Source organism: Scyliorhinus torazame, chromosome 2 (assembly GCF_047496885.1).
Source record: "Scyliorhinus torazame isolate Kashiwa2021f chromosome 2, sScyTor2.1, whole genome shotgun sequence".
In the NCBI taxonomy this organism is placed as follows: Eukaryota; Metazoa; Chordata; class Chondrichthyes; order Carcharhiniformes; family Scyliorhinidae; genus Scyliorhinus; species Scyliorhinus torazame.
Window position 1 is genome coordinate 398,476,936 of NC_092708.1, and position 15,872 is coordinate 398,492,807.

The following is a 15,872-nucleotide window of genomic DNA, read 5'->3' on the forward strand; positions in this document are numbered from 1 at the left end:
ATCCCCTAAAGACAAGCTGGTCTCAGTAAAAATGATTGTGATGCTGTTGGATTGTAACAACCCAACTGGTTCACTTTAGGACAGGCCTGCCGTCCAGTCTGAGCCCAGCTCCAGTCCCACAACCAGCTCGTTGATACGGAGCTGCCCTCTGCTGTGCCTGAGTAGAAACGCTCTGTGTGTCGGTTGAATCACTGGTGGAGGTTTCAGAGTCGGTACTAACCCTGTCACGGGTGACCCAGCCGTGTCACAGAGCCACGAGAGCCTCGCCTGGGCTCGTCCCTCCAGTTCAGTCTGACGGTGCTCACAGGCTTGAAGCTTTGTCTTTCTGATTTCAGCTCCGTCACCAGGCATGTTCTCGCACAGCTGCCTCATCACCGCCAGGTGTTGCTGGCTTCGAGTCAAACTGCTGTCTTCACAAAACAACATCTGGAAAAGAACAAAATAGTCTCAGTGGTGAAGAGCTCAATTTAAACCCTCCCACCTCTGATCGCAAGAGTTCAACATTGGACTCAACTAGCCCTAGGAGAGATGCAGACATGCTGGTGTCAGAGCAAATCTTGCCCCCCCCCCCCCCCACAGCCCCCGATGAGGGTGAAAGTACCTGGTCCCCTGCAGGACGGAACCGCAGAGGGGAGACGTCCAATCCCAACTCTTTCTCACACTCCTGAAGGCTCTCGCTGAATTTATTGTATTCCATCTCAAACTTCAGCTGTAGCCGACGTGAGCTAACTGCTGAATGAACGATCTGAAACGCAAACCAAAATGTAATTCAAATCACGCGTTCTGTTTCTGTAAGCATTGCAGAGAAACATTCCAACAGGTCCATGCCAGTGTTTGTGGTCCGATGTACCTCTCCCCACCTTCGTCAGCCATCACTCCAGCTGTACAGCCGGGTTTACAGGCCAGGTCGGGACTGACTCTGACAACAAACAATCTGGGGCACGGTTTACGTTGTCATTGTGGCAGGGCGGGGCCTGATAGAGTCGTCAAGGCTGGCACCACAGAGGCCGGGCGCCATCTTTAACGGACGTCCTGATCAGAACGGAGGTGAAACTTCTCCCCCGATCATGAGGGTATTGCAGCCCTCACCTCCGCCTCTCCCCCATGTCAGGGGCTCTCTCATCACCCCCACCCATTTCACTGCAGACTCTCCCCCCTCCCCCCACAACCACCGTGGCGGTATCGCTGGCATTCCCCGCCCAACCAGTGCCAGGTCCTCCCTCCTCACTGCCTGCTCTCGCACTCAATGCAAGATCTCCCATCCTCACTGCCCACTCCCCCCATCACTGCCAAGCACCCCCTTCAAAGGCCTCGGCGCTCCCCCCCCCCCCACCACCACCACACATTACAGGAACCGTACACCCCCCCCCCCCCCACCCCCAGCCCATTGGGCTCCCTAGAGGATCACCATTAACACTGCCCCCCCGGCACACACCGGCCCTGCCATTTTGGCACAGGTTGGCATTTGCAGGTTGGCAGTGCCAATCTGTGCTGGGGAAGTGCCAGGGGGCAATGCCCAGTCATGCCCCTCTGCCCCCAGGTGCTATACTCACCTTGGCACCCCTGGGCGGGATCCCCTCAACTGGTTCACATTTTGTAATACCTGTTGGGAACCGCGGCAACGGTGTGATTTTTTTTTTAGTGAGGGGGAGCATTTGGCCAGGGAGCCCTAGAATCATATTGAGGGTGGGAACCTCATTACATCACCAGTGAGGGCCAGGAAAATCAGGAAACGAGATTTCGCCGGCGAGAATCTCGTTTCCCGACTCTCGGGATATTTTGTACCCACGTCGCCGTTCTCGCTGACCATTAGCACGGGCGCAAATCCGCCCCCATCTTCTCCACATCTATCCTACCAAACCCTTTCATAATTCTAAAGACCTCTATAAGGTCACCCCTCAGCCTTCTCTTTGCTCGAGAATGTTCAGTGTTTCCTGATAGCTGTAAACTCTCAGTTCTGTATCATTGTCAATCTGTGTCTGCACATTCCCCAGAGTCTCGCTATCCTCTGCGCAGCACGGAATCCTGAGTGGGCAAATCAAGGCCTTTTCTTTGTCCGTCCATTGATCTTCCAGCAAAGCTTCGCACATGTTTTTCTCACAAGCTGTGCTCATTTCAATACCTCACTCCTTTCCTATCTGTGCAGGTCGACCAGCCTCCTGCCTCGAGGTATTAACTGTAGTTCAGCGGGTCGAGCTCTTACTTCTGGCTGAGAAGATCACAGGTTCAAGTCCCACTCCGGGGACTTAAGGACACGATCCAGGATGACATTCCCGATGCAGTACTGAGGGAGTGCTGCACCATTAGGGGCGCTGTCTTTAGCTGAGTGTTACACCAAAACACTGTACCACCTTTAAAATGGACATAAAGATCCCATGGTTCTAGTTCATTCTGAACTAGCTAAAACCAGGTTGCTGTTTGTGAGATCTGGCTGTGCACCAATTAGTTGTCAAGTTTCCGACGTTTAAACAGAGGTTACACGTCAATAAATTGTTTAAGACCAGGCTGGGAGGAGTGCGCTGATTATTGAGCCTCACTACTCCACAGGTCATACCATTCAGTCAAAAGTTCAATTTACTCATCAAAAAGCCAATTGTTTATTTGCTCTCCTGGTCCCCAGAATAAAAGAAACTTTAACCAGGCTTCTTTCGATAAACTCAGGACGATTGTTATAAACCAAAACTTATTTTCTTAACAAGTTGCAAGAACTAGTTAATACTTTGTAATTATAACCGCCTCTTCTTAAACATTTCCCCAGCACCACACACACACACGTGACAGATAGAGAAATACAGGATAAAGTTTGCAGGGTCTCAATGCTGTTGATCTGAGTTGTCTCATGTGGAGACCGATGGCCCTGGAGAACGTCTGGAGGTTCTCACCAATAGAAATTGGCATGGAGGACAATATACAGAACTGGACCAATTCCTCTGGTGTCAGCTTTGCAGATCCAAATGCAGACAAGATACACTCCGATGAGGATTCTCTGCCTGAAGGTTGAGAACTACACACACAGTATTTTAGGCAAGGAGGAGAGTCCAGTCAGATAGCCTTCCTTTCTCGGATTATTCCCCAACAAGACTGACTTCAAATCAAATACCTGAAAGCTTGTCCCTGCCGTGAGATTTCCAGTAAGTCTGCTTTTGTGTCTCAGACTTTTTCAATTGAAGAAGTAAAGTGATTGCAGTTCAAAACCAATAAGTCAGTAGCAAAGTTGAAAGATGACCATAGGCTGACTGGTGGTGACTTATCCTGAGGGTCACCACACCTCAGGTGAGGGGCGCGGTTGAGACGAATCACCTCAGCCGGTACGGGACTTGAACCCGCAATGTTGGCCTCGCTCTGCATCACGAACCAGCCGTCCAGCCAACTGAGCTAAACCCACCTCCTTGAGTACCACGCTGGTCAGGTGATTTTGTGGACGAAGATCAGCTTGCTACCAATCCAAGGTGAACTTATGACCCTTCTTTAACTAAAACGCCAGGTCAGCACCCGAGTGTCCAGATAATGCAATGTTTTCCCAAACTTACAAAAAATAAAATATGGTGCGGTACGCTCCCACCGGCAGTGGGCTGCTCCGCCTCACCAGCCGACCAATGGGGTTTCCCATTGCGTCCACCCCCACGCCTTCGGGAAATCCGCGGGCGAGAGTGCTGGCGAAGGGGAGGATCCCGCTGACGGAGAATCCAGCCCAGGATTTTCCCAGTAAAGTATTTCATTGACACTGTAGGCATCCTGGAAACATGAAAGGTGGTACAGAAATGCAAGGTCTTTCTTTGCAATGAACGATGATTTGGATCGCTGTTCGCCACGCTTTGCGGAGGCAGAGATGGCCCCCACATTGGCATGTTCATCCGGTCCCGCTACTGTCAACAGACTGTCCCGGTTTCGCACCCTCCACCGCTGAGGAGCCCATGGCCAGAGAATGTCGGGCAAACTCTGAATTTTCACTGGTTCTCTCACCTCCCAGTTTTGGCACAGCCTCTCCCGCATTTCCTCAACCAGCATTTTCCTCGGCGGGGTTAGAACAGTTTTGATTTTATCTGTTGCATCCAGAAAATGTTCAAGGAGCGAAGAATCAAAACTGTGGAATGTTTCCTGTGAAGAACAGAACGCGTTAAAGATTCTGACAAGAGCTTCCGATAAAACCCCAAACCACCGCTGATAGCGACTATCATCTGAATCTAAATGTCACCCCCACTTCTTCATCTTCCCTTAGCCCTCCAACCCCCTCCAACCCCCTCACTCCTCCCGCACTCCCCCCTCACTCCTCACTCCTCCCCCACTCCTCCCCTCACTCCTCCCCTCCTCCCCCACTCCCCCCCTCACTCCTCACTCCTCCCCCACTCCTCCCCTCACTCCTCACTCCTCCCCTCACTCCTCACTCCGCCCCTCACTCCTCACTCCTCCCCCACTCCTCCCCTCACTCCTCACTCCTCCCCCACTCCTCCCCTCACTCCTCCCCTCACACCTCCTCCCACTCCTCCCCTCACTGCTCCCCTCACTCCTCCCCTCACTCCTCACTCCTCCCCTCACTCCTCCCCTCACTCACTCACAATCAGTGGAGCTGCTTGCAGTGGCTGGGAGATGATAGTCCGCTGACGCTCCATCGCCAACCCTTTCACACTGACGGCTCGATACAACCACAAGCATAATGTGCCCAACCCAAATCTCTGCGTTAGCAACAGGAGGAGGCCGGTCAGGCCCTCATGGCAACAGGAAAGGCCCCAATAACCCGCACACACACACACACACACACATCCTCCCCACCCTCTCTATCTACTCCATCAACACCTCAAACAATTTAATCAGATCAGCTCCCAATCTCCTAGACTCAGGGGAATCCAGCCCTGGTCAGGGAACCTGTGCTTGAAATTTAACCCTTTAGTCCCGTAATTTCAGCACCAACTTGTCTCCTTTGAGGTTTAATGGCGTCAGAGCAGAAATTGCTGCACAATCTGTAAACCAGCTCATCAACGAAGGTGACTTGCGGGAGAGTTCCTACCTGGTGCCTGGCAATGAGTTCCTCTGGCGACCCACTGTCTTCGAGGAACAGCACAGCTCCCTCAATGCAGGCGCTGATCCGTTTCTGCGACTCTTCAAATTCCCTCTTGAGCTCATCGTCCGACACACTGGGCTGGGCCGCCGGGTCTGGCCGGGCGCCCTGCGCCTCTGTCCCCACCTAGGCAAGAGAGATCTCGTCACTGTTTCCCCCTTATACCAGGGAATCATTGCACACACTCCCAAATAGACGGAAGAAGCCTCTGAAGCAATGAAGAGGATTAGGCTCTGGCTGGATCATTGCGGCTCTCTGGGATCTGCACTTCCACAAGGATGTCAAGATCTCACGTTTAGGTGTATGCAGGTCCGAGATTTCGCTAGGAAGGAGAGACAGAGCTTCCCGGTAGCACCGGCCCCCACACTGTTGGAGGGGGTGTTGACGACAGGGGCAGTGAAGAGGGGGGGGGGGGGGTGTCGGCGATTTACGGGGCGATTCTGGTAGAAGAGAAGGCAGCGCTGGAGGGGATTAAGACAAAGTGGGAGGAAGAGTTGGGGGAGGGCATGGAGGAGGGGTTGTGGTGTGAGGTGCTCCGGAGGGTGAATGCTTCAACTTTGTGCGTGAGGTTTGCTGATACAGATGAAGGCGGTGTATAGGCGCACCTCACAAAGACGAGGATGAGCCGACTCTTTGAGGGGGTGGAGGATGTTTGTGAACATTGCGGGGGGAGGCCTGCAAATCACATTCATATATTTTGGTCCTGTCCAAAGCTGGAGGGGTATTGGAGGGAGGCTCCATAGAATTTACAGTGCAGAAGGAGGCCATTCGGCCCATTGAGTGCACCAGCCCTTGGAAAGAGCACCCTACCTATCCCCACACCTCCACTCTATCCCCACACCTCCACCCTTTCCCCGTAACCCCATCTAACCCAACCTTTTTGGACACTAGGGGCAATTTATCATGGCCAATCCACCTAACCTGCACGTCTTTGGACTGTGGGAGGAAACCGGAGCACCCGGAGGAAACCCACGCAGACACGGGGAGAACGTGCAGACTCCGCACAGACAGCGACCCAAGCCGGGAATCGAACCCGGGACCCTGGCGCTGTGAAGCAACTGTGCTAACCACTATGCTACCATGCTTTCCTGTGCTACCATTGTGTTCAGGGTAGTTTCAAAGGTGGTACATGTAAGGCTCGAGCTGGGTCACCCGGAGGCCATATTCGGGGTATCGGATCGGCATTGGTTGGAAGAGGGTGCGGAGGCAGATGTTTCAGCCTTCGCCTCGCTGATCGCCCGAAGGCGGATCCTGTTGGGAGGTCAGTTTCTCCACCCTGTGCCCTGGCATGGCGGGGGGAATCTGCTGGAGTTTTTAACACTCAAGAAGGTGAAGTTTGAGTTGGGGGGGGTGGGGTGGAAGGGTTCTACAACTCATGGGCTTTGTTAATTATGCACTGTCAAGAATTGATGACATCGAACACTGTGGGGGGGGTTGGGCTGTATATGTTGGTGACTATGTATTGGGGTGGATGGTGGATTCCTGAATCCTTTTCTTTGGTGTTTGTATTTAAAATGTTGGGGGCTATTTGGGTGTTGGTGGGAGGAAGGGATTGTTGGCCAGGGGATTAACATTGTATATGTGTTTGTTTATTGTTTGTTGGTGGGTGTAAATTTGGATGCAAATGTGAAAAAGGAGAATAAAAATATTTTTTAAAAACAAACTTTAAAAAAGGGAAGTGACTTTGTAAATTTGAGGAATTCTGCATGTTCCTGAAGACAGTCTGATGGGCCGAATGGCTGCCTTCTGTACTGTGCTTTCACAACAAAGCAGGATTATCTATTTGCTTTTGCCTACGGACCATAAAGTCTCCCCTGCTGTCCCATGCATTCTGAAGATACTCAGGCATAACAAGACAAACAGAGATTCATCCACTTCACCTTTCCTCGATTGCTGGCCCTGTCTCTGGATTCTGAGGCGGGGCCCCTGGATTCCTTGAACAATAACCTCACAGCACAAATGTACCCCCGGTCTCCAAGACAACAGAAGGAAAAACCAAGAAGAAAATGGGGCAGCCTTGGTGAGCACTGCTGTCTCACAGTGCCAGGGACCCGGGTTAACACTGCTGTCTCACAGTGCCAGGGACCCGGGTTAACACTGCTGTCTCAGTGCCACGGACCCGGGTTAACACTGCTGTCTCACAGTGCGAGGGACCCGGATTAACACTGCTGTCTCACAGAGCCAGGGACCCGGGTTAACACTGCTGTCTCACAGAGCCAGGGACCCGGGTTAACACTGCTGTCTCACAGAGCCAGGGACCCGGGTTAACACTGCTGTCTCACAGAGCCAGGGACCCGGGTTAACACTGCTGTCTGACAGCGCCAGGGACCTGGGTTAACACTGCTGTCTCACAGTGCCAGGGACCCAGGTTAACACTGCTGTCTCACAGTGCGAGGGACCCGGTAAAACACTGCTGTCTCACAGTGCCAGGGACCTGGGTTAACACTGCTGTCTCACAGTGCCAGGGACCTGGGTTAACACTGCTGTCTCACAGTGCCAGGGACCTGGGTTAACACTGCAGTCTCACAGTGCCAGGGACCCGGGTTAACACTGCTGTCTCACAGTGCCAGGGACCCGGGTTAACACTGCTGCCTCACAGTGCCAGGGACCCGGTAAAACACTGCTGTCTCACAGTGCCAGGGACCCGGATTAACACTGCTGTCTCACAGTGCCAGGGACCCGGGTTAACACTGCTGTCTCACAGTGCGAGGGACCCGGGTTAACACTGCTGTCTCACAGTGCCAGGGACCCGGGTTAACACTGCTGTCTCACAGTGCCAGTGACCCGGGTTAACACTGCTGCCTCACAGTGCCAGGGACCCGGTAAAACACTGCTGTCTCACAGTGTCAGGGACCCGGGTTAACACTGCTGCCTCACAGTGCGAGGGACCCGGGTTAGCACTGCTGTCTCACAGTGCCAGGGACCCGGGTTAACACTGCTGTCTCACAGCGCCAGGGACCCGGGTTAACACTGCTGTCTCACAGTGCGAGGGACCCGGGTTAGCACTGCTGTCTCACAGTGCGAGGGACCCGGGTTAACACTGCTGTCTCAGTGCCAGGGACCCGGGTTAGCACTGCTGTCTCACAGTGCGAGGGACCCGGGTTAACACTGCTGTCTCAGTGCCACGGACCCGGGTTAACACTGCTGTCTCACAGTGCGAGGGACCCGGGTTAACACTGCTGTCTCAGTGCCACGGACCCGGGTTAACACTGCTGTCTCACAGTGCCAGGGACCCGGGTTAACACTGCTGTCTCACAGCGCCATGGACCCGGGTTAACACTGCTGTCTCACAGAGCCAGGGACCCGGGTTAACACTGCTGTCTCACAGAGCCAGGGACCCGGGTTAACACTGCTGTCTCACAGTGCGAGGGACCCGGTAAAACACTGCTGTCTCACAGTGCCAGGGACCTGGGTTAACACTGCTGTCTCACAGTGCCAGGGACCTGGGTTAACACTGCTGTCTCACAGTGCCAGGGACCTGGGTTAACACTGCAGTCTCACAGTGCCAGGGACCCGGGTTAACACTGCTGTCTCACAGTGCCAGGGACCCGGGTTAACACTGCTGCCTCACAGTGCCAGGGACCCGGTAAAACACTGCTGTCTCACAGTGCCAGGGACCCGGATTAACACTGCTGTCTCACAGTGCCAGGGACCCGGGTTAACACTGCTGTCTCACAGTGCGAGGGACCCGGGTTAACACTGCTGTCTCACAGTGCCAGGGACCCGGGTTAACACTGCTGTCTCACAGTGCCAGTGACCCGGGTTAACACTGCTGCCTCACAGTGCCAGGGACCCGGTAAAACACTGCTGTCTCACAGTGTCAGGGACCCGGGTTAACACTGCTGCCTCACAGTGCGAGGGACCCGGGTTAGCACTGCTGTCTCACAGTGCCAGGGACCCGGGTTAACACTGCTGTCTCACAGCGCCAGGGACCCGGGTTAACACTGCTGTCTCACAGTGCGAGGGACCCGGGTTAGCACTGCTGTCTCACAGTGCGAGGGACCCGGGTTAACACTGCTGTCTCAGTGCCAGGGACCCGGGTTAGCACTGCTGTCTCACAGTGCGAGGGACCCGGGTTAACACTGCTGTCTCAGTGCCACGGACCCGGGTTAACACTGCTGTCTCACAGTGCGAGGGACCCGGGTTAACACTGCTGTCTCAGTGCCACGGACCCGGGTTAACACTGCTGTCTCACAGTGCCAGGGACCCGGGTTAACACTGCTGTCTCACAGCGCCAGGGACCCGGGTTAACACTGCTGTCTCACAGAGCCAGGGACCCGGGTTAACACTGCTGTCTCACAGAGCCAGGGACCCGGGTTAACACTGCTGTCTCACAGAGCCAGGGACCCGGGTTAACACTGCTGTCTCACAGAGCCAGGGACCCGGGTTAACACTGCTGTCTCACAGAGCCAGGGACCCGGGTTAACACTGCTGTCTCACAGAGCCAGGGACCCGGGTTAACACTGCTGCCTCACACTGCCAGGGACCCGGGTTAACACTGCTGCCTCACAGTGCCAGAGACCCGGGTTAGCACTGCTGTCTCAGTGCCAGAGACCCGGGTTAGCACTGCAGCCTCACAGTGCCATGGACCCGGGTTAACACTGCTGTCTCACAGTGCCAGGGACCCGGGTTAACACTGCTGTCTCACTGTGCCAGGGATCCGGGTTAACACTGCTGTCTCACAGTGCCAGGGACCCGGGTTAACACTGCTGTCTCACAGTGCAAGGGACCCGTGTTAATACCGCTGACTCACAGTGCCAGGGATCCGGGTTAACACTGCTGTCTCACAGTGCCAGGGATCCGTGTTAACACTGCTGTCTCACAGTGCCAGGGACCCGGGTTAACACTGCTGTCTCACAGTGCCAGGGATCCGTGTTAACACTGCTGTCTCACTGTGCCAGGGATCCGGGTTAACACTGCTGTCTCACAGTGCCAGGGACCCGGGTTAACACTGCTGTCTCACAGCGCCAGGGACCCGGGTTAACACTGCTGTCTCACAGTGCCATGGACCCGGGTTAACACTGCTGTCTCACAGTGCCAGGGACCCGGGTTAACACTGCTGTCTCACAGTGCCAGGGATCCGGGTTAACACTGCTGTCTCACAGTGCCAGGGATCCGGGTTAACACTGCTGACTCACAGTGCCAGGGATCCGGGTTAACACTGCTGTCTCACAGTGCCAGGGATCCGGGTTAACACTGCTGTCTCACAGTGCCAGAGACCCGTGTTAACACTGTTGCCTCACAGTGCAAGGGACCCGTGTTAATACCGCTGTCTCACAGTGCCAGGGACCCGGGTTAACACTGCTGTCTCACAGCGCCAGGGACCCGGGTTAACACTGCTGTCTCACAGTGCCAGAGACCCGTGTTAACACTGTTGCCTCACAGTGCAAGGGACCCGTGTTAATACCGCTGTCTCACAGTGCCAGGGACCTGGGTTAACACTGCTGTCTCACAGCGCCAGGGACCCGGGTTAACACTGCTGTCTCACAGTGCCAGGGACCCGGGTTAACACTGCTGCCTCACAGTGCCAGGTACCCGGGTTAACACTGCTGTCTCACAGCGCCAGGGACCCGGGTTAACACTGCTGCCTCACAGTGCCAGGGACCCGGGTTAGCACTGCTGCCTCACTGTGCCAGGGACCCGGGTTAACACTGCTGTCTCACACTGCCAGGGTCCCGGGTTAACACTGCTGTCTCACACTGCCAGGGACCCGGGTTAACACTGCTGCCTCACACTGCCAGGGACCTGGGTTAACACTGCTGTCTCACAGTGCCAGGGACCCGGGTTAGCACTGCTGTCTCACAGCGCCAGGGACCCGGGTTAACACTGCTGCCTCACAGTGCCAGGGACCCGGGTTAACACTGCTGCCTCACAGCGTCAGGGACCCTGGTTAACACTGCTGTTGCACAGTGCCAGGGACCCGGGTTAACACTGCTGTCTCACAGTGCCAGGGACCCGGGTTAGCACTGCTGTCTCACAGTGCCAGGGACCCGGGTTAACACTGCTGTCTCACAGTGCCAGGGACCCGGGTTAACACTGCTGTCTCACAGTGCCAGGGACCCGGGTTACACTGCTGTCTCACAGCGCCAGGGACCCGGGTTAACACTGCTGTCTCACAGTGCCAGAGACCCGGGTTAGCACTGCTGTCTCACAGCGCCAGGGACCCGGGTTAACACTGCTGTCTCACAGCACCAGGGACCCGGGTTAACACTGCTGTCTCACAGTGCCAGGGACCCGGGTTACACTGCTGTCTCACAGCGCCAGGGACCCGGGTTAACACTGCTGTCTCACAGCGCCAGGGACCAGGGTTAACACTGCTGTCTCACAGCACCAGGGACCCGGGTTAACACTGCTGTCTCACAGTGCCAGGGACCCGGGTTAACACTGCTGTCTCACAGCGCCAGGGACCAGGGTTAACACTGCTGTCTCACAGCACCAGGGACCCGGGTTAACACTGCTGTCTCACAGTGCCAGGGACCCGGGTTAGCACTACTGCCTCACATCGCTCGGGACCCGGGTTAGCACTACTGCCTCACATCGCCAGGGACACAGGTTTACACTGCTGCCTCACAGCGCCAGGGACCCGGGTTAGCACTGCTGCCTCACAGCGCCAGGGACCCGGGTTAGCACTGCTGCCTCACAGCGCCAGGGACCCAGGTTAGCACTGCTGCCTCACAGCGCCAGGGACCCGGGTTAACACTGCTGCCTCACAGCGCCAGGGAACCGGGTTAACACTGCTGTCTCACAGTGCCAGGGACCCGGGTTTAACACTGCTGCCTCACAGCGCCAGGGACCCGGGTTAACACTGCTGCCTCACAGCGCCAGGGACCCGGGTTAGCACTGCTGCCTCACAGCGCCAGGGACCCGGGCGGCACGGTGACACCTTGGTTAGCACTGCTGCCTCACAGCGCCAGGGACCCAGGTTTAATTCCGGCCGCAAGTGACTGTGTGTGGAGTCTGCAGGTTCTCCCCGTGTCTCTGTGGGTTTCCTCCGGGTGCTCCGGATTACTCCCACAAGTCCAAAGATGAGCAGGTTGGGTGGATTGGCCACAATCAATTACCCCTTAGTGTCCAATGATGTGGGTTTATGGGATAGGACGGAGAATTGGGCCTGGGTAGGGTGCTCTATCAGAGGGTCAGTGCAGACTCGATGAGCCGAATGGCCTCCTTCCGCACTGTCGGAATTCTACGATTCTGTGGATTCTATGAAAGTAGCAGTAATATTGGCGAGTGTGTCAGGGCGGGAGGCAGGGCGGGATTCTCCCGCACTTGGCGCGATGGCCCGACGGCGTCGCCAAGAACCGAGCGAACCACTCCGGCATCGGGCCACCCGCAAGTTGCGGAATCCTCCGGGGGCTAGGCCGGCGCCGGTGGGGTTGCCGCTCCACCCACCGGCGCCGAATGGCCACTGTGGTACCGTGCAGGCGCAAAACCGCCAGCGTGTTTCCTACGCATGCACAGGGGGTTTCCTCTCCGCGCTGGCCAAGGCGGAGCACGACAGAGGACGGCGCGGAGGGAAAGAGTGCCCGATTACCGGTCTCTGAGGTGCTGTCGGGATCTCTGCTTCGTCCATGGATATGAGCTGCTCCTCGGAGGACTGCAGGAACTGAAACAGGTAGGTTATTATCGACTTCTCATCGGGGCTGCTGACATCAATATCTGGAGAAAGAAAATGCTGTCATCATGTTGATGAATACTTTGTTAAAATAAAATCCCCAAACCCTGGATTGCATAAACCGCAAAAAACTCAAATATATCAACTCACTGAAACACTCAATTACATAAACTTTAAACACCCCATAAATCACCAGAACCCCTGAATTATATAAACAACCCCGGACCCCTCGATTAGATTCCAGTCTGTAACTCACTCCCGGGTATCTGATATTCTAGATATAAACCACCCCGAACCCCTCGATTAGATTCCAGTCTGTAACTCACTCCCGGGTATCTGTTATTCTATATATAAACCACCCTGAACCCCTCGATTAGATTCCAGTCTGTAACTCACTCCCGGGTATCTGTTATTCTATATATAAACCACCCTGAACCCCTCGATTAGATTCCAGTCTGTAACTCACTCCCGGGTATCTGTTATTCTATATATAAACAACCCCGGACCCCTCGATTAGATTCCAGTCTGTAACTCACTCCCGGGTATCTGTTATTATATATATAAACCACCCCGAACCCCTCGATTAGATTCCAGTCTGTAACTCACTCCCGGGTATCTGTTATTCTATATATAAACCACCCCGAACACCTCGATTAGATTCCAGTCTGTAACTCACTCCCGGGTGTCTGTTATTCTATATATAAACCACCCCGAACCCCTCGATTAGATTCCAGTCTGTAACTCACTCCCGGGTATCTGTTATTCTATATATAAACCACCCTGAACCCCTCGATTAGATTCCAGTCTGTAACTCACTCCCGGGTGTCTGTTATTCTATATATAAACCACCCTGAACACCTCGATTAGATTCCAGTCTGTAACTCACTCCCGGGTATCTGTTATTCTATATATAAACCACCCTGAACCCCTCGATTAGATTCCAGTCTGTAACTCACTCCCGGGTATCTGTTATTCTATATATAAACCACACTGAACCCCTCGATTAGATTCCAGTCTGTAACTCACTCCCGGGTATCTGTTATTCTATATATAAACAACCCCAAACCCCTCGATTAGATTCCAGTCTGTAACTCACTCCCGGGTATCTGTTATTCTATATATAAACCACCCTGAACCCCTCGATTAGATTCCAGTCTGTAACTCACTCCCGGGTATCTGTTATTCTATATATAAACCCCCCTGAACCCCTCGATTAGATTCCAGTCTGTAACTCACTCCCGGGTATCTGTTATTCTATATATAAACCACCTCGAGCCCCTCGATTAGATTCCAGTCTGTAACTCACTCCCGGGTATCTGTTATTCTATATATAAACCCCCCTGAACCCCTCGATTAGATTCCAGTCTGTAACTCACTCCAAGGTATCGGTTATTCTATATATAAACCACCCTGAACCCCTCGATTAGATTCCAGTCTGTAACTCACTCCCGGGTATCTGTTATTCTATATATAAACCACCTCGAGCCCCTCGATTAGATTCCAGTCTGTAACTCACTCCCGGGTATCTGTTATTCTATATATAAACCACCTCGAGCCCCTCGATTAGATTCCAGTCTGTAACTCACTCCCGGGTATCTGTTATTCTATATATAAACCACCTCGAGCCCCTCGATTAGATTCCAGTCTGTAACTCACTCCCGGGTATCTGTTATTCTATATATAAACCACACTGAACCCCTCGATTAGATTCCAGTCTGTAACTCACTACCGGGTATCTGTTATTCTATATATAAACCACCCCGAACCCCTCGATTAGATTCCAGTCGGTAACTCACTCCCGGGTATCTGTTATTCTACATATAAACCACCCTGAACCCCTCGATTAGATTCCAGTCTGTAACTCACTCCCGGGTATCTGTTATTCTACATATAAACCACCCTGAACTCCTCGATTAGATTCCAGTCTGTAACTCACTCCCGGGTATCTGTTATTCTATATATAAACCACCCTGAACTCCTCGATTAGATTCCAGTCTGTAACTCACTCCCGGGTATCTGTTATTCTATATAGAAACCACCCTGAACCCCTCGATTAGATTCCAGTCTGTAACTCACTCCCGGGTATCTGTTATTCTATATATAAACCACCTCGAGCCCCTCGATTAGATTCCAGTCTGTAACTCACTCCCGGGTATCTGTTATTCTATATATAAACCACCCTGAACCCCTCGATTAGATTCCAGTCTGTAACTCACTCCCGGGTATCTGTTATTCTATATATAAACCACCCTGAACCCCTCGATTAGATTCCAGTCTGTAACTCACTCCCGGGTATCTGTTATTCTATATATAAACCACCTCGAACCCCTCGATTAGATTCTAGTCTGTAACTCACTCCCGGGTATCGGTTATTCTATATATAAACCACCCTGAACCCCTCGATTAGATTCCAGTCTGTAACTCACTCCCGGGTATCTGTTATTCTATATATAAACCACCTCGAGCCCCTCGATTAGATTCCAGTCTGTAACTCACTCCCGGGTATCTGTTATTCTATATATAAACCACCCTGAACCCCTCGATTAGATTCCAGTCTGTAACTCACTCCCGGGTATCTGTTATTCTATATATAAACCACCTCGAGCCCCTCGATTAGATTCCAGTCTGTAACTCACTCCCGGGTATCTGTTATTCTATATATAAACCACCCTGAACCCCTCGATTAGATTCCAGTCTGTAACTCACTCCCGGGTATCTGTTATTCTATATATAAACCACCCCGAACCCCTCGATTAGATTCCAGTCTGTAACTCACTCCCGGGTATCTGTTATTCTATATATAAACCACCCTGAACCCCTCGATTAGATTCCAGTCTGTAACTCACTCCCGGGTATCTGTTATTCTATATATAAACCACCCTGAACCCCTCGATTAGATTCCAGTCTGTAACTCACTCTCGGGTATCTGTTATTCTATATATAAACCACCCTGAACTCCTCGATTAGATTCCAGTCTGTAACTCACTCCCGGGTATCTGTTATTCTATATATAAACCACCCTGAACCCCTCGATTAGATTCCAGTCCGTAACTCACTCCCGGGTATCTGTTATTCTATATATAAACCACCCTGATCCCCTCGATTAGATTCCAGTCTGTAACTCACTCCCGGATATCTGTTATTCAAAAATATAAACCACCCCGAACCCCTCGATTAGATTCCAGTCTGTAACTCACTCCC

The 15,872-nt window shown here is 53.2% G+C and overlaps 1 protein-coding gene across 2 annotated transcripts in view; it reads right to left on the reverse strand.

Annotated features, from left to right (window-relative positions):
- The window catches only part of LOC140406132 (uncharacterized), a 430,113-nt gene that overhangs the window by 296,054 nt on the left and 118,187 nt on the right, over positions 1 to 15,872 (reverse strand). For both annotated transcript variants that reach the window (XM_072494284.1, XM_072494278.1), the window contains exons 8-12: positions 12,591 to 12,715; positions 5,006 to 5,182; positions 3,964 to 4,098; positions 602 to 745; positions 221 to 426 (exon numbers count right to left, since the gene is read on the reverse strand). In XM_072494284.1, coding sequence (XP_072350385.1) covers positions 221 to 426; positions 602 to 745; positions 3,964 to 4,098; positions 5,006 to 5,182; positions 12,591 to 12,715 — 787 coding nt within the window. The remainder of the gene's footprint in view (positions 1 to 220; positions 427 to 601; positions 746 to 3,963; positions 4,099 to 5,005; positions 5,183 to 12,590; positions 12,716 to 15,872) is intronic.